At 38.9% G+C, this 22451-nt stretch overlaps 1 protein-coding gene across 10 annotated transcripts in view; it reads right to left on the bottom strand.

Annotated features, from left to right (window-relative positions):
• TMA16 (translation machinery associated 16 homolog) overlaps positions 1-22214 on the bottom strand; it is a 33537-nt gene extending 11323 nt beyond the window's left edge. For 4 of the 10 annotated variants that reach the window (XR_006525515.2, XM_070505025.1, XM_044767011.2 and 1 more), the window contains exons 1-4: positions 22076-22205; positions 11150-11241; positions 10255-10431; positions 6569-6681 (exon numbers count right to left, since the gene is read on the bottom strand). Coding sequence is in view for 8 of the 10 variants with exons in the window: in XM_070505025.1 (XP_070361126.1) it covers positions 6569-6681; positions 10255-10263 (122 nt within the window). In the remaining 2 variants the exon portion in view is untranslated. Of the gene's footprint in view, positions 1-6568; positions 6682-10254; positions 10432-11149; positions 11242-14443; positions 14589-14695; positions 14782-22075 lie in introns of those variants that run through there. The other 6 variants (XR_001399710.3, XM_070505026.1, XM_044767014.2 and 3 more) reach the window with 3 other exon arrangements.
• Between the last annotated feature and the right edge of the window lie 237 nt (positions 22215-22451).

Here is a 22451-nt window from a genome sequence, read left to right as displayed (position 1 = left end):
TTTAAACAACCAGAAAACTGGAGAAATAAAATGAAGACTTTCTAATAAAAACTTTTTAGCCATAGAAGGGGAGTAGATATTCACAACACAAATAACTAGCTTTCAGAATATGCAAACAGTTCTTACTACTTAATAAAAAAACAATTCAATACCAAAAAGGGCAGAAGATTTTAACAGATTTTTCATCAAATTAAAGACATACATATAACCAATAAGCACACAAAAAGATAGCGAACATCGTCAGTCATCAAGATGTGCAAACTGAAACCACACTGAGATACACCATACATCTCTTAGGTTGGCTAACATTTTTTTTAAAAACCTACACTACAACATGTTTGAGAGGATACGGAGCAAATGTAACTCTTATATACTGGTGGTGAGAATACAAAATGGTACTATCACTTTGAATAAGGCAATTTCTTACATACTCCAACATTACACCTACCATATGATCAGCAATTTTTAAAATCTTAATTTCTTATAAACTCAATTTCTTATATACTTAAACATATATCTAGCATATGACCCAGCAATTCCAGTTCTAGAAACTGGAAGAAAAATGAAAACACATGTCCATACAAACATTGTGCGTGAATGTTCATGGCAGCTTTATTCATAACAGCAGAGGTTGGCAAATTTTTTCTTAAATGGACAGACAGTAACATGCTAGGCTTTGTGGGCCATGTGGTCAGTCTCTGTCACAACTACTCACTTCTGCCATTATAGTCTGAAAGCAGCCAGACAATATGAAAGAAATGGGTATAGCTGCTTTACAATGTAACTTTTTTGATAAAAACAGGTGGCTGGGCCCTTAGTTTGCAGACCTCGAAAAAAGCCAAAAAACTGTAAACAATCTAAATGACCAGCAACAGCTGAATGGATAAAAAAACTGCATTGCATATCCATACAATGGAATACTATTCAGTAATAAAGGAGAAAAGCAACTAATATATGAAATAACACGGATGAATTTCACAAACGTTATGCTAAGTGCAAAGCTGGCACAAAAAATTATATATAGTATGATTACATTTATATAAAGCATTAGGAAAGACAAATCTCACCTATCAAAATAGAACGCAAACCAGGGGTGGCCTGAGGCTAGGGGCGGAGAATGAGGATTGATTGGGAAGATACATAAGTGAATCATTTGAGAGATTGAAAATGCAGTATATATACCGATCATGGTGGTTATACCGATGTATTGGCAAAATCCCAAATCTGCACACTTAAAATACATTCATTTTATTGTATGTTATTTACACCTCAAAGCTGATTTAAAAAAATACAGAACACTTCATTACAAGGTAAAGAATGGCTCTGAGAGGAATTCATTCCTTTCAAATAAGCCTAGAAGAAAGAATGTAGTCAGAAGTCAAGTTGCAATAATTCTGAATGAACTCAACGGGGATTGAACTAGAGTAGTTCTCAGTCGGGATGAAAAAAAGTAGAGAGATTTGAGATTAATTATCAAAAGTAGTTGTTTCCTACATTCTTACTCATTATGCTTAGTTTCTCTTCATTAATTTTCCATACAAAGTCATTTTCATTTGGTATCCAGAGTTCTTGGCTACATACCCAACAGGACAAGACATGACAGGTACATAGCAACAAAATACCACTATGCTGAGAAATCACAAAATAAAGCTAAAATCATGATAGAGAATAGCCAGTTGCTGCCTCTGAATTGTGCACCACTTAAAATGTGCTAGTCTTCAAACCATAATAGTTTCTTTTAATTTGAAAAGAAGCAATATTTCTCATAGTCCTGAATCAGAACTTTCAAATGCTGAAGATGAAGAACATGTTCGAACTCTTACTCTATGCTATCACTGACTCCTGAAGCATCTTTAAGTAACACAGTCCATCACTAAGAGTCAACCTGATCAACTCAGCGGGTGTAGTTTTGTATCCTCTAGCATTGGTTAAAGGCACTACACCCTAACAGACACCCTCCCTGATCTTCCCCCAACCTCTCTTTCTGCCTAATAAGAAACCTTCGGAGGTGGTACAAAGAATCCTGGGTTCTGGTGAAAAGTATGGAAAGTGTATATTCCAAAATACCTGGCTACTTTTGTTCCTGAGAAAACCAAGTATTCTTTGATAGGCAGATACTACAAAAAGGTGGTAGTATCTAAGATGATCCCCACTGATTCTTGCCTCTGATATTCACGTCCTTGAACTCTTTGAGTACGGCTAGACCTAGTAACTGGCTCCGAACAAAAAACAGTGCAATAGTGATGAATGTCATTCCAAAATTAGGTTACAAAGACTGTCTTCCAACTTGGTCACTCCCTCTGACTCTGAGAGCCCTTGTTCTGGGGGAACCAAGCCGCCATGTTTTGAGTAACCCTATGGAGGAGCTCACGTGGCAAGGAACTGATATCTGCAGCCAACAGCCAGCCATGACTTGAGGTCTGCCAATAGCCATGAGTAAGCTTGGAAGCAGAACCTCTCCCTATCAAGCTCTGAAATGAACACAGCCCCAGCCCACATCTTGACTGTAGCCTTATGAGAGACCCTGAGCTAGAAGCACCCAGTTAAGTGGCAACGGGATTCATGACCAAGAAACTGTTTCAAGCTGTTAAGTTGTGGTATAATTTCTTACACAGCAATAGATAACTAAAGCAGTATCTGATAACTACTTTACTTATTATTTACATTATTATTTATTCCAAAAAGCCACAGGCACCTGAAGTTCAAGTTAAGTCCTCCTGGTACCTTTTCTGTCATCTTACAGTTGTTCCAACAATCTGAGTGCCTTGTCATCATCTTTTGAAAACATGCAACAGGATTTACTTGGTTTTAACAGAGATAAAATGTCTCCTTTAAAAAAATTATATTTAAGGGGAAAAGATTTTAAAAGAATATTAAATAAATAATACTAAGGGTCAGTGGTTCTTATAGTGTAGTCTTTGAAACAGCAGCAACAGCATCAACATTACCTGGAAACTTATTAGAAATAGAAAATCTTGGCCCTGTCCTAGACCTTCGGAATGGAAAATTCTAGGGGTGGAGCCCAACAAACTGTTTTAACACACCCTACACGTGTTTCTCCTATACACTAAAGTTTGTAAAATACTAGTATAGGTGATAGTAGAAGTTGCAAAATCATAGAAGTAGTATGTTATGTCAAAAAAGAACATAGCAAAATTCACAAAAGTGATACATAAATATTTGAAGTTTGAAAATTTGTTTTAAAGCAACACTGCTGTCATCATCATACCATTTATTTTAAAAAAAAGACCCTTCCTTAAAAAAAGAGAAAAAAATTAACTACGCTATCATAGAACTTGACTATTCTCTTCTTGAAAACTTCCAACCAAATCACTGTGAAACAGTTAACCTTTACTAAACATAGCTTTAGGTCTTAGGCAAGGAATCAATAAATAACAATGAAAGTGATGGTTTCTATCAGCTAGTATGCAAATTTATTTAGCATTATTAAAATGGTAAGACTATCCTAAAATAGTCAAAATGATGATTTTTATTGTCTTCATAACTTCATTTTAAGAATTTTTCTGTTTGTTACTACAGCAGTTCTTGGGGACTCCCCCAGGTGAAAGATTCAGGGGAGAACTGGCAAATTATACAGTGTGGGCTGCTGATCAGAAAAGGACAACTAAGGGACAGGAAGGGGGGAAAAGAAGAGACATTATACACATATTTCAAATTCTCCTATAAATTCTTCACATCAAGAATACAGACCAACTTTCAGAATGGCAGAATAAGGACCTATGAATCCACTCCTCCATAAAAGCAAAGAGAACACTAACAAAACTTATCAAAATCAACTTTTTCAGAAGTATGGAAATTAACCAAAGGCTTGTAACAATTCGAGGAGCATTCACTCCAGAAAAATGGCTCAGTCTCACTAAAAGTAGCAAGCTTTGCAGTGTTTTAATTTGCCCTAATCCCATTTCCCTCTCGCCAGCTCTGCACTACTCTTGAAAGCTAACAGACTAGCAACTCATGGTAGTTATAGAAACCATCCTCTTAGCAACCACTAGAACAGATCATGTTTGGAATTCCTTAAAAGCTCCACCCCTAGAGAACTGTCACCATTTGACCAGACAGGCAGCATACTGAAAAGCTCCATTCTGGGAGTTAGTTTGTCTCTATTTGATCTGACTCAGGGCTCTCTCGGTGGGAACAGCCCTACCCCCAGGGTGTTTTTAGAAAACAATCACCTGCAACTTTTTAACACAGCAGCTGCCTGAGGGATATTACCAGTTGGGGGCTAGCAAAACCAAAAAATTCAAAAGGAAAAACTCAGGAATGGAGGTCCATAGAGGGCTTTGAAAAACTAGCTCCAACATATTCCTGGGAATCTAGAATGCCACATACACAGTTGAGACTGTGTCCATGCCAAAGAAAGACCTGAGAAGGTCCTACTCTCTCACCTTTGGCTAAGCTTGATGCTCTGTGAAACAAGAAACAAAGTCCACTCCTAGACATATCTTAGTCAAACTACTGAAAGACAAAGAGCATATCCTAAAAGCACCAAGAGAAAAGTGACTCATAGCACACCAAGGATCCTCAATAAGATTAACAGTTGACTTATGAGAAACCTCAGAGGCCAGAAGGCCAGCTAAGGGATGACATATTCAAAGTGTTGAACACAAAAAGACTGAACCAAGAATTCTATATCCAGCAAGACGGTCCTTCAAAAATGAAGGAGAAATTAAGACATTCTCAAATAAACAAAACTGAGAGAATCTGTCGCTTTCAGACCTGCCCTAAAAGAAATATTAAAGGGAGTCCTTCAGGATGAAATGTAGCACACTAGTCTGAATCCACATGATGGAATAAGGGTCACCAGTAAAAAGGTAATTACATAGGTAAATATAAAAGACAGTACAAATATATTTTTGTTTGTAACACTTTTCTTCTGCTAATTTAAAAAACAAGTGCATAAAAATAATAATTATGAAACTGTGTTTATGGGTTTATAATGTATAAAGATGTAATAAATAAAGATGTAATTTGGGGCCTGCCTGGTGGCCCAGGAGTTAAGTTCACGTACTCCGTTCTGGTGGCCCAGGGTTCACAGGTTCAGATGTGGCACGGATCTATGCACCACTCATCAAGCCATGCTGCAGCAGGCACCCCACATATAAAGTAGAGGAAGAAGGGCACGGATGTTAGCTCAGCGCCAATCTTCCTCAGCAAAAAGAGGAAGACTGGGGGGTCAGCCTGGTGGCGAAGTGGTTAAGTTCACATATTCTGCTTCAGTGGCCCAGGGTTCACTGGTTCAGATCCCAGGTACGGACCTACCCACCACTTGTCAAGCCATGCTGTGGGAGGCATCCCACATACTAAGTAGAGGAAGATGGGCACAGATGTTAACTCAGGGCCAATCTTCCTCAGCAAAAAAGAGGATTGGTGGCAGATGTTAGCTCAGGGCTAATTTTCCTCAAAATTAAAATAAAATAATTAATTAAAAATTAATTAATTAATTTATTAAAAAAGAGGAAGAGATTGGCAGTGGATGTTAGCTCAGGGCTAATATTCCTCATCAAAAAAAAAGATGTAATTTATATGACAATAATCATACAAAGGAGAAGGTCGGAATGGAGTTACAGTGGAGCAAACTTTTTGTATAATATTGAAAGTAAATTGACATTAATCAGAACTAGATTGTTTTCAGTTGTTAGTTGTAATTTCCAGAGCAACTACTACAAAAATAACTCATAAAAAATATATAGTTAAAGGACCAACAAGGGAATTAAAACAGTATACAAAAATGCAATCTTGCGGCTATATGCACTTTTTATTACTCCAATAAAACCCCCCTATGATTTCCACATTACTAAATGATACTCACATTATTAAATCAAATTACTAAACCAATTCTCAGTCCTCGTATTAATCAACAGCAAATGACATAGGCTGACCACTACCTTCTCTTTGAAATCTACTTTTCCCTCCTCCTCATTTTCACTTGTTGGGTCCTCTTCCTTTTTCCAACCTCTAAATGGGAGACGGCCTCTGGACTCAATTCTTAGCTTCCTTTTCTTTCCTATCTACACTTATTTAATTAATCATCAGGTGATCTTACCCAGTCTCATGGTTTGCAATCCCACCTAGATGCTGATGGCTCCCAAGTTTGTGCCTACATCCCTAAGCTACTCACTGAACACTAGACCCCACATATCCAACTGTCCATTCTATACCTCCTTTTATATGTCTAATAGGCACTTTAACCCAATATATATCTGCATAGCTCACTCCCTCACATCTTTTAGCAGTCTGCTCAAATGTAGCTTCTTCAGAGAAGTCTTCCATAACCATCCTATGTAAAACAGAACCTCTCCCTTACTCTCCATCCCATAAACTTTTTTAGTTTTTCTTCATTGTACTCATCACAACCTATCTAAATTTATGTATCTGTTTTAGGTAACCTCTATTAAGAGCTGAATCCTTGTTCATCATTTTACCTTCAGTGCATAGAACACACTTAACAAATACTTGTTAAAATAAAAGGAAGGGAATATTGATGAAGGATAAATGTATAAATGGGCTTTACACCAATGCATAATATAAATAATGAAAAGATACTTACTTTTCCTTTTTCTCTTGTTTGTGAGCCTCTCTTGTAATTTGAGCTGCTTTTCTACTGTATGGATGGATGACTTTTTTTTCCCGTCCCACACTTTTTCCCTTTGGTGCTTTAGGCTAAAATGTAGGAAAAAATATGACACACATAGTCAGATACATAAGTGAATTCTGTCCAAAATGATTCCTTTGAAAGAAACTTTGAAGACAGTAATATATTGTTACGAACGATCCCACAGAAATACAAACGATCATAAGAGACAACTACGAGCAATTATACACCAACAAATTAGTCAACCTATGAGAAATGGATAAATTTCTAGAAACATTCAACCTACCAAGACTGAATCATGATGAAACAGAAAATCTGAGCAGACCAATTACTAGTAAGGAGATTGTCTCAGTAATCAAAAACCTCCCAACAAAGAAGAGTCCAGGACTAGAAGAGTTCACTGGTGAATTCTACCAAACGTTCCAAGAATTAATACCAATCCTTCTCAAACTCTTACAAAAAATATAAGAGGAGGGAACTCTTCCAAATTCATTTTATGAAGCTAGCATTACCCTGAGACTAAAACCAGACAAGGATGCCACAAGAAAAGAAAATTATAGGCCAATATCCCCGATGAACACACATGCAAAAATCCTCCACAAAATATTAGCAAATGGAATTCAACAATACATTAAAAGGATCATATACCATGATCAAGTAGGATTTACTCCAAGGATGCAATGATGGTTCAACATTTGCAAATCAATCAACATGACACACAACATTAACAAAATGAAGGATAGGGGCCGGCCCAGGGGCGCGGCGGTTAAGTTCACATGTTCTGCTTCTCGGCGGCCCGGGGTTCACCAGTTCCAATCCTGGGTGCGGACATGGCACTGCTTGGCACGCCATGCTGTGGTAGGCATCCCACATATAAAGTAGAGGAAGATGGGCACAATATTAGCTCAGGGCCAGGCTTCCTCAGCAAAAAGAGGAGGACTGGCAGTAGTTAGTTCAGGGCTAATCTTCCTCAAAAAAAAAAAAAAAAAAAAGAAGGATAAAAATCATATGATCATCTCAATAGACGCAGAAAAAGCATTTGACAAAATTCAACATCTATTTATGAAAAAAACACCCAACAAAGTGGGTACAGAGGGGACGTACCTCAATATAATAAAGGCCATATATGACAAGCCCAGAGCTAACATCATACTCAAGAGTGTAAAGCTGCAAGCCTCTCCTCTAAGAACATGAACAAGACAAAGACGCTCACTCTCCCCACTTTTATTGAACATAGTATTAGAAGTCCTAGTCAGCAATTAGTGAAGAAAAAGAAATAAAGGCATCCAAAATGGAAAGGAAGAAGTAAAACTGCCACCATTTGGAGATGACTTGATATAATACGCAAAAACCCTAAAGACCCCACCAAAAAACAAATGTAGTAAAGTTGCAGGTTAGAAAATCAATACACAAAAGTCTGTTGCATTTCTATGCACTAATGACAAACTACCAGAAAGAGAAATTTAAAAAAAAATCCCATTTACAATTGCATCAAAAAAGAATAAAATGCCTAGGAATAAATCTAACGAAGGAGATGAAAGACTTGTATATTGAAAACCACAAGACATTAATGAAAGAAATTGAAGACACAAATAAATGGAAAGAGATTACATGCTCAAGGATTGGAAGAATCAATATTGTTAAAATGTCCATACTACTCAAGACAATCTCCAGATTCCATGCAATCCCCATCAAAATTCCAATGAGATTTTTCATAGAAGCAGAATAATCCTAAAATTTGTATGGAACCACAGAAGACCCCGAATAGCCAAAGCAATCTTGAGAAAGAACAACAAAGCTGGAGGCATCATACTGCCTGATTTCAAACTATATTACGAAGCTATAGTAATTAAAACAGCATGTTAATGGCATAAAAACAGACACACATATCAGTGGAACAAAACAGACAGCCCAGAAATAAATCCATGCATGTACGGTCAATTAATTTATGACAAAGGAGCCAAGAACATACAACGGAGAAAGGACAGTCTCTTCAATAAATGGTGTTAGGAAAACTGGACAGCCAAATGCAAAAGAATGAAACTTGGGGCCAGCCCGGTGGTGCAGTGGTTAGGTGCACACATTCCACTTCAGCTGCCCGGGGTTTTGCTGTTTGGATCCCGGGTGCAGACATAGCACTGCGTGGCAAGTCATGCTGTGGCAGGCGTCTCACATATAAAGTAGAGGAAGATGGGCATGGATATTAGCTCAGGGCCAGTCTTCCTCAGAAAAAAGAGGAAGATTGGCAGATGTTAGCTCAGGGCTAATCCTCCTCGGAAAAAAAAAAAAAAAGAATGAAACTTGACCACTATCTTATGCCATATACAAAAGTTAACACAAAATGGATTAGACTTGAATATAAGACGTGAACTCCTAAAACTCCTAGAAGAAAAGAGAGAGAGTAAGCTCTCTGACATAGGTCTTGGTGATGATTTTTTTAATCTGACACCAAAGCAAAAGCAAAAATAAATAAGCGGGACTACATCAAACTAAAAAGCTCCTGCACAGCAAAGAAACCATCAACAAAATGAAAAGGCAACCAATTGAATGGGAGAAAATATTTGTAAATCATAAATCTGATAAGTGGCTAGTACACAAAACATATAAAGAATTCAAACTCAACAGCAAAAAATAAACAATCCAATTCAAAAATGGGCAGAACATCTGAATGGAAATTTTTCCAAAGAAGAAATACAGATGGCCAACAAGTATAAGAAAAGATGCTCAACATCCTTGATCATCAGGAAAATGCACATCAAAACCACAATGAGATATCACCTCACACCTGTTAGAATGGTTATTATAAAAATAAAGAAATAAGTTTTGGCAAGGATGTGAAGAAAAAGGGAACTCTTGGGCACTGTTGGTGGGAATGTAAATTGGTGCAACTACAATTGAAAACAGTATGGAGGTTCCTCAAAAAATTAAAAATAGAACTACGATATATCCAGCAATTCCACTTTTAGGTATTTATCCAAGAAAACAAAGCACTAACTCAAAAAGATACATGCACCCCCATGTTCACTGCAATATTATTTACAATAGCCAAGATATGGAAACAACCTAAGTGTCCACTGATGGATGAATGGATAAAGAAACACACATACACACACACACATACACAGAAATACAAACAGAAATGGAATATTATTTAGCCACAAAAAAAGAATGAGATCTTGTCATTTGCAACAACATGGATGGACCTTGAGGGCATTATGCTAAATGAAGTCAGTCAGAGAAAGAGAAATACTGTATGATGTCTCTTACATGTGGAATCTTTGAAAAAAAAAAAGCTCATAGATACAGATAACAGATTAGTGGTTGTCAGAGGCAGGGCGTGGAGGGTGGAATAAATGGGTGAAGGGAGTCAAAAGGCAAAAAGAAGAAAAAAACATAGATTCAAGTTGTTTTTCTAATAATATCACTCTCTGGCACTTACATTCCAAAATCCTATCTTACATGAGGAAGAATATAAAGTTCCAGGTATGGCTCACAGCCCCAACCAGTATCATCTTCCCAACCCAATTATAAATGATGTTTGTCCTTTACTTCCTACACCCTTTGACCTCCACCCAAAAAAAAATCTTGACTTTTGAAATCAGCATAGCATAGCATGGAGTCAGAGAGAACTGAGTTCTAACCTTGAACATTTCTTGAACATTTAGCAGCTCTGGGATCAACAGCAAGTTACTAACCACTCTGAGCCCCAGTTTTCCTCCCCACTGGATACAGCCATTGGCATCTCAGCCTCTGGATGCTGGATGCTTCGGAGGACCCTAATATCTGTGCTGCCAATCTCACAGGATTGTTGTGAGGATCTAGGGAGATAAAAGACACAAAGGATCTTTGTAACATTAAATAATCACATGTATAGATAACCAGAAGGCCTTGGTTATTTGCAAATGGCTCATGTACTCTATTGATTATCAATGTCTGCCGCCCTGCTCTGCCTCTCAACTGATCCCAGATGGGAGATACCGCCAGAGTGGGTAAGCAGCAGGCCCTCTTAACTGTCTACCCAACAACCACTCACCGCCTCCTCCTTCCCAACAGAACTCCAATCTTACTCACTCTCCTAATAACCAAGTGTGTGATGTGGGGCTGTACCCCGACTCAGCCCCAAAGGAGGGGTGAGTCTCGACTGGTCAAAACCAATCGTAGTAATGTCATTGCCCTTGTTAGTGACTGGTCAACGTAATTCTAACCAATGGACATAATGGGAAGTCTGCTAGGGGCTCTCAGAAATAACATTCCTGCTCTTATTTTTTCTGCGAATGTTGATGTCTTGATGCTTGAAGCTGTCACAACCATCTCTGAGCTCAAAGGGAAAAATACAAGGACAAAAGTTAGCCACTGAAACTTGGAGAGCCTCAGTGTCTTTGATCCTCATAATTAACTCTAGAGCTGCCTTGCCTAGAGATGTCTTGATATGTAGGATAATTCTGGTGATCACATATCCTTGTCTTAGTTAGCTTGGGCTAATATAATAAATTGCCATGGAGTGAGTGGCTTAAACAATAAAAATGTATTTCTCACAGTTCTGGAGGCTAGAAGTCCGAGAGCAGAGTGGGTGGGTTCTGGTGAGGGTCCTCTTCCAGACTGCAGACAGCCGGACCTCTCCTTGTGTCCTCACATGGTGGAAAGACAGGGCTGGTCAGCTCTCTGGCTTCTTCTTCTAAGGGCACTAATCCCACTCATGAGGTCCCCACGCTCATGACCTAATCACCCGCCAAAAGCCCCACTCGCAAACACCACCACACTGGTGACCAGATTTCAACATATGGATTTTAGGGGGACACAAACATTCAGTCCAAAAGAAAGGAAAGAAAACTAGACATTTCAGTAACTTTTTTATTCCTACATAATTCTCTATCTTATCCGACCTATCCACAAAGCCCTCAGGAATCCAGGCTCCTTCCATCTTGTTATCTACTATCCTTAGACTATAACCTCCTATATCTCCATATAGGCCAAGATACCTTAATAGCAGGTCCAAAATCCAGCCAGTAACAGTAGAAAAGAAAATCAAAAGGCACACCCCATTCCTTTAAGAGCAAGATCTGGGAAGTTGTAATCATCTGCTTGCATCCCATTGACCAAAATCTAATCAGAGGGTTATATAAGGGAGAGTAGGGAATATAATCTTTATTCTCAGAAAATAATACATTACTATAGAAGAAAAAGAGTCTATTAGAGAACAGCTGGCAGTCTCTAACATATCTAACCCTTAAAAAGGTCAAGTGTTTCTAGAATCTTCCCTTCAAAACTACTGTCACTGCCTTAACTCAGCCTCATGATCTGTCACTATAAGTATGGTCATTAGGCTGTTACTGCTAGTCCTTTTTTCACAGAAGTCACAGAGCTTATTTTTGTACAACACTAGTAAAGTCCCTCTCCCCTGCTATAAAGAGTTCTTGGGTCCTAGATCCTTAAATGGAAAACAATCTACCCCCAACCTACTTCTCCAGCATTCCTTCTCATTCTTCAAAACATCCTTCATGCCATTTTAATGAACTTCTCATCATTTCCAGAATACATGTTGCCATTTTATAACTTCTTGAGACTGTACTTGTTACCCCCGCCTGCAAAATCCTTTTCCTTACTTGTTCTCAAGGAAGGACCTCAAAGACACAGCTCAACACACACCTCAGCCATTTCATTTGTAAAACTCCCCAGGCAGAATTAATTAAAATGACCACCAATTCCTCACTCACACGTGTATTCATTCCTTCAACAAATATTTACTGCTCACTTCTTGATAAACCTGACCAGAAAAGATAGCTTCAAGTCTGAAACCCAGAATAGCACTGGAAGTTGGTTACAGATATAAGGAATAAAGAGTGAAACCATCATATAACAGTATGTGCATTCTTTTGTGTTTCTCTCTACACACGTGGAGGCAAGGGGAAGAAAGGAAGGTGTGATAAGGACTTTTGTGCATGAAGTTTACCCAGCAAACACACTTCAGAACTTGTGGTAGGCTGCCTCTAAGATGGCCGCCAATGAGCCTCACCTCCTGATGTTCATGCCCATGTATAATCCTGAGTGTGGACCTAATGACTCACTTGTAATGAACAGCATTTGGCAAAAGCGATGAGTTATCAATCCTGAGATTAGGTTATGAGAAGACTCTGGCTTCCAGCCTCACTACGCTCTCTTTTGCTCTCTTACCTGGCTCACTCTCATGGAAACTAGTTGTCACAATGAAATGAACTGCCCTAAGGAGAGGCCAATAACAGAGGGAGGCCTCCAGCCAACAGCTACCGAAGAACTGAGCCCTCAATCCAATAGTCCATGAGGAGCTGAATCCTACCAAGAACCACATGAGTGAGCTGGGAAGTGGATCGTCCTCAGTTGTGCCTTGAGATGAAACAACAGCCTCGGGTTATACCTTGATTACAACCTTGTGAGAGAGAAACCTTGAGGCAGAGGATCCTGGTAAGCCATGCCTGATCTCTGACCCCAGCAACTGAGATGATAAATGCTGTTGCTTTATGCTACTAAGTTTTGGGATAGCTTATTACACAGCAAGAGACAGCCAATGCAAGACGGAAAAACAAAGCAAAGGTGTGCTCTTTGAAAACATATCTTTATTCGATATATCCTAGCAAATAAAATGCTTTATAAAAATGAGGTCACAAAAATTTCAAGAAAAAAAGATGCTCTCTGAAGCCGCTAAAACTTAACTAAAGTTACACAGCTCTGAAACACTGTTTCAGCAATACATCCAAGTCTATAAAAAATTTCCTTTAAAGATTTAAAAATTTTATTTAGAACAAGAAATAGTCTGATACCCTTGGAGTACGAAAATGTTCTCACAGCTTTAGAAGATCTCAGTACAAAGAAGGTACAAAGAAACTAAACTTGTACTCTGACTCAACTGTAGTTTACAATTCCTTATAATAATTTATTCATGAAAAGGTTGCCTCAAGGCAGGATATGAATATATAAGAAGGCACAGAAATATGGACAATAACACTAAATTTCAAAACATTTTCATGTTTTTCAATTTATTACAATAAAAAAATGCTTCAATAGGGGAAAATTTAAGTAAAACCCTATCAATAAAATGGTAATCTATTAAGCAGTATATTCAAGCTAAATATCTCTTAAACAAAAAGAAATTAATCCCTATCAGTCAGGGGTTCTCCAAATTTATTTTGTAGCGCATTTGATGGTTTATAGAATGGTACAGAATATAAACAAATAACAAAACTGGGGAGATGATTAAAGTGTATTTTCTATGGAAGGTTAATATTTTATTTTATTATTATTTTGTTTTGCTTGAGGAAGATTCGCCCTGAACTAATATCTGTGCCAATCTTCCTCTATTTTGTATGTGGGTCACTGTCACAGTATGGCTGCCGACAAGTGGTGTAGGTCCGTGCCCAGAACTGAACCCGGGCCACCGAAGCAGTGTGCCGAACTTAACCACTAGGCCACGGGGCTGGCCCCCCGTTTTTGTTGTTATTGTTGTTGAGGAAGATTCACCCCGAGCTAACATCTGTTGCCAATCTTCCTCTATCTTGTATGTGGGTGGCCAGCACAGCATGGCTGACAAGTGGTGTAGGTCTGCATCCGGGATCCAAACCTGCAAACGCAGGCTGCTGAAGCAAAGCACATTGAACTTAACCACTATGCCACAGGGCCGGCCCCTAGATTAATATTTTATGTTTTAAAAAGCACCAAATTTAACTTTCAAAGATACAGCAAAAACAGCATTTCTTTTCACAGGTATAACTAATATACTGTTTTGAATAATTATGCCTACTCTGAAAAGTTTCTGGCACCACAGGAATATTCCAGTCAGAAAACTAGCATTAAAAGTACCTCTTGGGGGGGCTGGCCCCGTGGCCGAGTGGTTAAGTTCGCGCGCTCCGCTGCAGGCGGCCCAGTGTTTCGTCGGTTCGAATCCTGGGCGCGGACATGGCACTGCTCGTCAGACCACGCTGAGGCAGCGTCCCACATGCCACAACTAGAGGAACCCACAACGAAGAATACACAACTATGTACCGGGGGGCTTTGGGGAGAAAAAGGAAAAAATAAAATCTTAAAAAAAAAAAAAAAAAAAAAAAAAAGTACCTCTTGGGGCCAGTCTGGTGGAGCAGTGGTTGAGGCTGCGCACTCCACTTCGGCAGCCTGGGGTTCACCAGCTCAGATCCCCGACGCGGACCTACACATTGCTTATCAAGCCATGGTGTGGCAGGCATCCCACATATAAAGTAGAGGAAGATGGGCATGGATGTTAGCTCAAGGCCAATCTTCCTCAGCAAAAAGAGGAGGATTGGCAGCAGATGTTAGCTCAGGGCTAATCTTCATCAAGAAAAAGTATCTCTTTCCTACAATCTTTAGTGATTATTCAGAAAATTCATTCTAAACTATTCTTGGATTCATAATTGAGAGTAACAGAAGTAAACACATAAACAGTTTATTCAAACAGTGATAGAGAGAGGTATTTAAGGGGTAATATACTTCAACTATTTTTGTTAAAATTATAAATAACAGAAAGAAACTTTTCCTAAAAGACCATCAAAGTCATCATAGAATCTAGGCTCAACTAGAGACAGAAATGCCATTTAGACTATCCAGTGTAACTAGAAACCTAGAAGAATGATCATCCTACCTAATATACTCAAGGTACACGAAGGTATATGAACACTTAGGAAAAAAAAATATAAGCCTAAAGCCATGCCTACAACTGAGAAAGCTTACAGTATCATACCTTAAACACCAAAATAAATTATAGAATACGATATACTAAGTCACTTAACATCAGTAACATGATGGAAATGAGATGCACTAATTAAGAGAATCTTAATGCACTCCAGTACATTTTCCTTGCTCAACAGATAAATATGATGCCATGACAAGCGTCAATGACAATTAGTTAGGGCTTCCAGTAGGAACTTAATGGTTCCCCACATAAGCCTTTCTAAAGCCCAGTTTGCAAGGGCCATTTCACATTCAAGTTCACCTCTTCCTTGAACTATCCACAAATAACCATCTCAGATTTTAGTAACCTTTCTCTCTTGGTAGCATTTACCACTTAGCACTGAATAATATACTGCATAGACCAGTCACTTAATTGTACACTTGTGTTCTGTCTCCTCAAGAGCGGCTCCTTGAAGACTGCAAATATGCCCTATGAGTTTGAAAATAATAGTTTGAAAGAAATAAAAGTAGGATGTGGCCATAAGGGAACATTTACTGAGTACCCTCTGTATACTGGATATTCAGCTACTATGAATTAAAAATATTAAAAATGTTCTTTAAACCAGTGTGAAATATCTCACATAAAAGTAATTTTTAAAATAGCTCATAAACAATGCTCTCCTTAACATTAAGAAAATATCTTAATAATTCTCTAATGTAGACTTTAATGTTACTGTTCATGCAAAAATCAAGTTCAACTTCTTCTTTTATGTTATTCTCAACTCAGCTACCAATATCTAGTCAAAATTAACCTTTTTTTCCACATTCTCTGCTATCACCCTTTACAATTCTACCTTATACTAGAGTTATTTAAAAAAAAAATTTACTGAGTACATACTACCATGTACTAGGATAGGCAGTGAAGCTCCAGGATCAAAAACAGATATGGACCTGCCGTCACAGAGCTTGCAATCTAGTTAGCTCATGAATAACTACATCATTTAATAAGTGCTGACCAGAAAATGGCCAGAAGCACAGGGTCCTGAGACCATATATACATGGACCTAACTTTGGGAAATCAGGAAAGGCCTCCCTGAGGAAGTGACTTGAGACCTATTTGTTTTTTAAAAGGACAACCTGAGCTGCAGTATAAAGAATAGTTTGGAAGGAGGTAGCGTAAGAAGGAGCAAGACAACCGGAAGTATTGAAGTCATTAAGAGATGACAGCTGAGTGGCCTAAGGGTGGTGACAGTGAAGATGAAGAGAAATGGCAAAGTTTGAAATGTATTTTGAAGAGAGAATGACACAACTTGAATACGGAGAGTGAGGGAAAGGGAGGAATCAAGTATGACCATCAGGTTTGCCACACAAGCAACCACATGTTCAGAAGCACCATTTAGTAAGACAGGAATGGCATGGAGACAGGGGCATCAAGAATTCACTTTTAGATATTAGTCTAAGATGCCCGGGTGACAGTTAAATAGAGATGTGAAGCAAGTAAATGAATATGAGTCCAGCACTTAGAAAAAAGGTCTGGCCAGAAGATACAAATTTGCAATGACTTAGGGTTATAGGTGGTAGTTTAAAGCCACCAGAGGTAATAAGATTCCATTCAGTAAGAGTAAGAAAAGAAACGGGCCGAGGGCTAAGCTCAGATGAAGTACAGACACGTAATGAGCACCTATAACATAATGGGCACTGTTATAAAATCAGTAAGAAAAAGATCAACAACCTCAAATAAAAATGGGAAAAGGAATACAAACAAGTCATAGAAAGAGTAAACACAAACGTTTTTAAAATTTTGAAACAATGTGTGGTCTACTTTAAAAGAAATGTAAATTAAAACTTCAATAAGACAGAATTTTTAACGTATAAAACTGAAAAAGATTTACAGAAATTACGAACACTGCATTAGTGAGTGTAGGTGAGGTAGCAGTCTCACAAATAAGTGGAGCGTAAATTGGGACAAGCTTCTGGAGGGCAATTTGATAGTTCTTATCAAAATAAAAATTACACATCTTTTGACCAAGGAATGCTACCTCTATTCATTTAGTCTACAGACATATCTATACATGTACAAAAACTGTAAGAATGATCAATGCAGCAGTGCTTGTGGTAGTAAAAGAATGGACACAGCTTATGTGTCCATCAGACGCCTGGTTAAACAAATTACAGTAAAAGCAAACAATGGGATATCAGCTGTAAAAAGCAAGAGGCAGCTCTGTATCTACTTACACAGATTGATCTCTAAGATCCCGTATGACAAAGAAAGCAAGGGGCAGGAGTGTGTTTATTACGCTATTTACATAAAAACGGAGGTTAGAAGACATATACACATGCTGGTACACGCATATAAAATATCTGAACAGGTATCTAAGAAACTGACAACAGTGCTTGTTTCTGAGGTAAAGTGGGGCATTAGGTAACAGAATTGGAGGAACATTTACTTTTTGTGATAGGCAGAATAACGCCCTCCCTCCCAAAAGATGTCCATGCCCTAATCCCCTCAACCTGTGAATATATCACTAAACACAGCAAAAGGGACTTTGCAGATGGGATCAAAGATCTTGAGATGGGGAGATTATCGTGGATTATCCACCTGGGCCTAATATAATCAAAAGGGTCCTTATAAGAGGGAGGCAGGAGGATCACTGTCAAGAGAAGTAGATGTGGCGTTCTCTAGAAGATTTGAGGATGCTACACTGCCGGCTTTGGACATGGAGGAAGGGGCCAAGACCCAAGGAACATAGGCAACCTCTAGACACTGGAAAAAGCAAGCAAAGAGATTTTTCACTAGAACCTCTCGAAGGAAGTCAGCCCTGCCTACACCTTGATTTAAGCTCAGTAAGACTCATTTTTGGAATTCTGATCTCCAGAAATGTAAGAGATTAAATCTGTATTGTTTTAAGCCATCAAATTTGCATTAATTTTTCACAGCAGTAATAGGAAATTAATACACCTTTCATAGACAACTATTTTTTACTATTTGATTTTTTTAAAACCATATACATGTAATATTATTCCAAAAAAGGTTGGTACACTAGGTAGATTTTCATTAATGTCTTGTGCAGTTTTACTAACTTTCAGGAGCAAGTTTTTACTAGCAAGTAATCATCTTAATATTTATTAAGCTTACGGACATAAAAACAAGACACATAGACCAATGGAACAGAACTGTGAGTCCAGAAATAAACCCATGCATATATGGCCAAACAATTCATAAGAATCAAACTGGACCCCTATCTTATATCACTTGCAAAAATCAACTCAAAATGGATTAAGATTTAAATATAAGGCCAAAATCATAAAACTCTTGGAAAAAACCATAGGAAAAAGCTCCTTGACATTGACCTTGGCAATGATTTTTTGAATCTAAAACCAAAAGCGAAAACAAATAAGTGAGACTACATCAAACTAAAAAGCTCTGCACAGCAAAGGAAACAACAAAATGAAAAGGCAACCTACAGAATGAGAAAAAATATCTGCAAACCATATATCTCATAAGGAGTTAATACCCAAAATATATAAGGAATTCATACAACAGCAATAATAACAATCATCCAATTAAAAAATAGGCAGAAGACCTGAATAGACATTTTTCCAAAGAATAGACATTTTTCCAAAGAAGATATACAAACGGCCCACAGGTACATGCAAAAGTTTTCAACATCACTAATCAGGGAAATGCTAATCAAAACCACAATGAAATATCACCTCACATCTGTTAGAACGGCTATTATCAAAAAGACAAGAGATAACAAATGCTGGAGAGGATGTAGAGAAAAGGGAACCCTTGTGCACTGTTGGTGGGAATGTGAAATGGTGCAGCCACTAGGGAAAACAATATGGAAGTTCCTCAAAAAATTAAAAACAGAATTACCATATAAGCCATATTACCAACAATTCCACTTTAGATAGATCTGAAAGAAATGAAATCACTATTTTGAAGAGCTATCCACACCTCCATGTTTACTGCAGCATTATCTACAATAGAGAAGACATGGAAACAATCTAAGTGTCCACTGATGGATGAACAGATAAAGAAAATGTGGTATATGCATACATATGTGTACACATATTTATCTGTGTGTGTATATATATATATATACACACACATACATAATAGATTATTCTTCAGCCGTAAGAAAAAAGGAAATCCTGCCATTTGCAACAATATGGATGAACCCTGAAAGTATTATACTAAGTGAAGTGAGACAGAAAAAGACAAATACTGTATGTTCTCATTTACATGTGGAATCTAAAAACACCATACTCATAGAAATAGGGAGTAGACTGGCGGTTGCGGGGGGCGGGGGGGGGGGTTTGGGTGGGGGAGGCAGGGATATGAGTGAAATGAGTGAAGGTGGGTCAATGGGTGCAAACTTCCGCTTATGAGATGAGTAAGTTCTGGGGATCTAATGTACAGCACGATGACTATAGACAACAATATCGTATACCTGAAGGTTGCTAAAAGAGTAAATCTTAAAAGCTCTGACGACAGGAAAAAAAATGGTAACTATGAGAGGTGAGGGACTGTTAACTAAGCTTACTGTAGTGATAATTTCAGAATATGTTATGTATACCAAATCATCACATTATACACAAAGTTCTAAGTCAATTATATCTCAGTACAGCTGGAAAAAAACAATATTTGTTGTTAAAAACAAGATTTGCTAAAAAAAAAAAACAAGCTGATTTGTTGTTATTGCTCACATTTATGGGTGTGAAGCCAACAGCACATAATTCTTGTCATTAAGGAATATGCAGTTGTCAGTAACAGTTAATGTCTACAGTAATACGTAAGGATAAGACAAGGGAGGGATGATGGCACACTTTTTAATGGTTTATAATATAGCTAGTGGGAAAAACAAGCAAACAAATGCTGTGATAACAGGCTTATACAAAACAGGTGCATACCCATGAGTGCCTCGTAGTACAGTACACACCAAACTTAAAAGCACTAAAAATTTTTTAAAATAGAGAATAAAGAAGTGTTGAGTGGGATGGATTAGTGTGAAAACATTCTTCGTGTTAGTTGAATTAAGTTTTGCTGTAAGAAAAAGATATGAAGGTGGGACACTCCAAGAAAGATCCACATTAAGAGAAAATAGATGAACAAAGTAACAAAAGTGGACAACTTAAGCTGTGCTGTTACTATTTACTACTATCACTAAAGCCGATTACAACAACTAACATTTACTAAGTACCAGAAATTGGGCTAAGTGGTTTACATTTAATTTTCACAACAATTCTATAAGGTAGGCACTATGGTTATTACAATTTGATTGGGCAACTAAGACTGAAAGGAGTTAAGTAATTTCATCAAGATCATAATTTAGCAAAGACAAGTGCCAAACTCAGTCCTCTGGGACTCCATAGCCCACTGTGTGAGCTTACTGAAAGAAGTTTAGAGTAACTGATGTCAAAGTCTATACGGAAATCCTCCAGTGCCAAGCTGAGTTTAAATTTAAGAGAGGATGCAACAGAGCCTCTGTTCATGTGCCAGAAAAACAACAGGACAAGAAATGTGCCAATGAGAACAGATCTATATGCCACTTTTTGGACTCTTACGACAAGGCAATATACTCCTACTACACAGCCTGACAAAAGTGAAGTGTTAATAGTCAAGGACAACTACAGTCAAATGTCAATCAATCCCCCAATCACTCAGGCACAATCACATTAATGTCTGAACATTCCACTCTGAAAAGTTATGAAAGAAAATTATATTATAAAGGGTTAGAAATAGCACAAGATAAGCAAAAAGACCGAATTTACAAACATATATAATCTACAGCAAAAAGACTGTAGAGAGACACGAAAGACAAAAATGACAGCCATATAACGAATAGGAGAAAAAAGAAAAAGCAACAAAGAGGAGAACAGACATTGTGACCAGAGTACATAACTTTTTATCACCTTACAAACTTTACGTTGTTTTTATTAAAAACTAGTTCAAAAATGAATATTTATAAAACATGTTCCTATTCAAGGATTATTCTCAAGAACATAAAGATAAGTGAAAAAGCAAAAAGAAACAACACAGTTTTGGAACACAAACATAAGCGGTAATATATACAAATGCAAGACAATTATAAATACAAAATTTAGATACCGTCTACCTCTGAGGTCCTCCTGAAGGGTCTAAGTTCAAGGAGGGGAACATAGACGCTTTCAAGAGCTATGTTATGTTTTATTTCTTAAACTGGATAATGGATAAACGAGAGTTCCTTATACTGCTAACCTTTATACTTGTGTTATACAAACACTCTTTCGCATCCACTAAAAAAAAACAAAACTGTTTCAGTGCCGTGGCGGGAATAGGGGCGTAAAGGTAGGATGTGGGGCCTGAGTGGGTCACTGGAGGCGGTGAACAGACATCGAGACAAAGGCGACTGAGTCTACACGGGCGGCAGGAGGGGGCACCGGTGTGTGCAAGGAGAGCTCTTCCGAGTTTTGCCGCTCACCGCCCCACCCCCATGCACTGGTGAGTAGCAAGAACATAAAGGGGTGCATTCCCCCCGCCGCCCGCCGAGGCGCAGTGGCCGGGAAGAAATGAGGCTCAAGGCGAGAAGCGGCAGGGTGCCCCGTGCGCACTTCAGAACTCAGAAGCAGAACTTCACCGTCCGGATGCTGGCCCGGGGCCTACCTCCAGGCTGCCTCGCCCTGCCCCCCAACACCCCGTGGACCGCCGAGCATCACCACTTCGCAGCCTCCCTTCTCCCAGCTTTCCAAAGCCGCCCCCTCCCTCTCTGCTCGACAGGAGCTTCCAGGGAACCGAACTGTTCAAGGGAGCGGGAGGGGGCCCACCATGGTGACGTCCTCGTGGCCCCTGGGGACCGCCGCACTCCAGACCCCGGCAACCTCACCAAAAGCAGCCACAGCAGCTCACCACACCACTCCGGCCCGAACACACGTGGGGCCGGGGAAGCCGGGGCGGATCGACCGGAAAGGGCGGGGCGAGTCCAGTTCTCTAAAACGTCCCAGGGAAGCGAGACCGGGTCTTTTTCGCCCGCCTTGGATTTTAAGCCCTATCCCAGCGGGCAGCCTCCCTGCGTGCTCCCGAGGCGTGGCGGGAGGGAGCTTGGGGCAGGAGGGTGAGCTTGGCCCCGCGCCAGTGCTCGGCGAGGGGTTGGAGACGGGCTTGCCGACGCCCGGGGCTCCAGGCCAGTGGCGTCCCAGGCCT

The sequence above is a fragment of the Equus asinus genome, chromosome 3, assembly GCF_041296235.1.
Source record: "Equus asinus isolate D_3611 breed Donkey chromosome 3, EquAss-T2T_v2, whole genome shotgun sequence".
Taxonomy (NCBI): domain Eukaryota; kingdom Metazoa; phylum Chordata; class Mammalia; order Perissodactyla; family Equidae; genus Equus; species Equus asinus.
The sequence above is the reverse complement of the archived record's forward strand: the minus strand, read 5'-3'. Positions and strand labels throughout refer to the sequence as shown.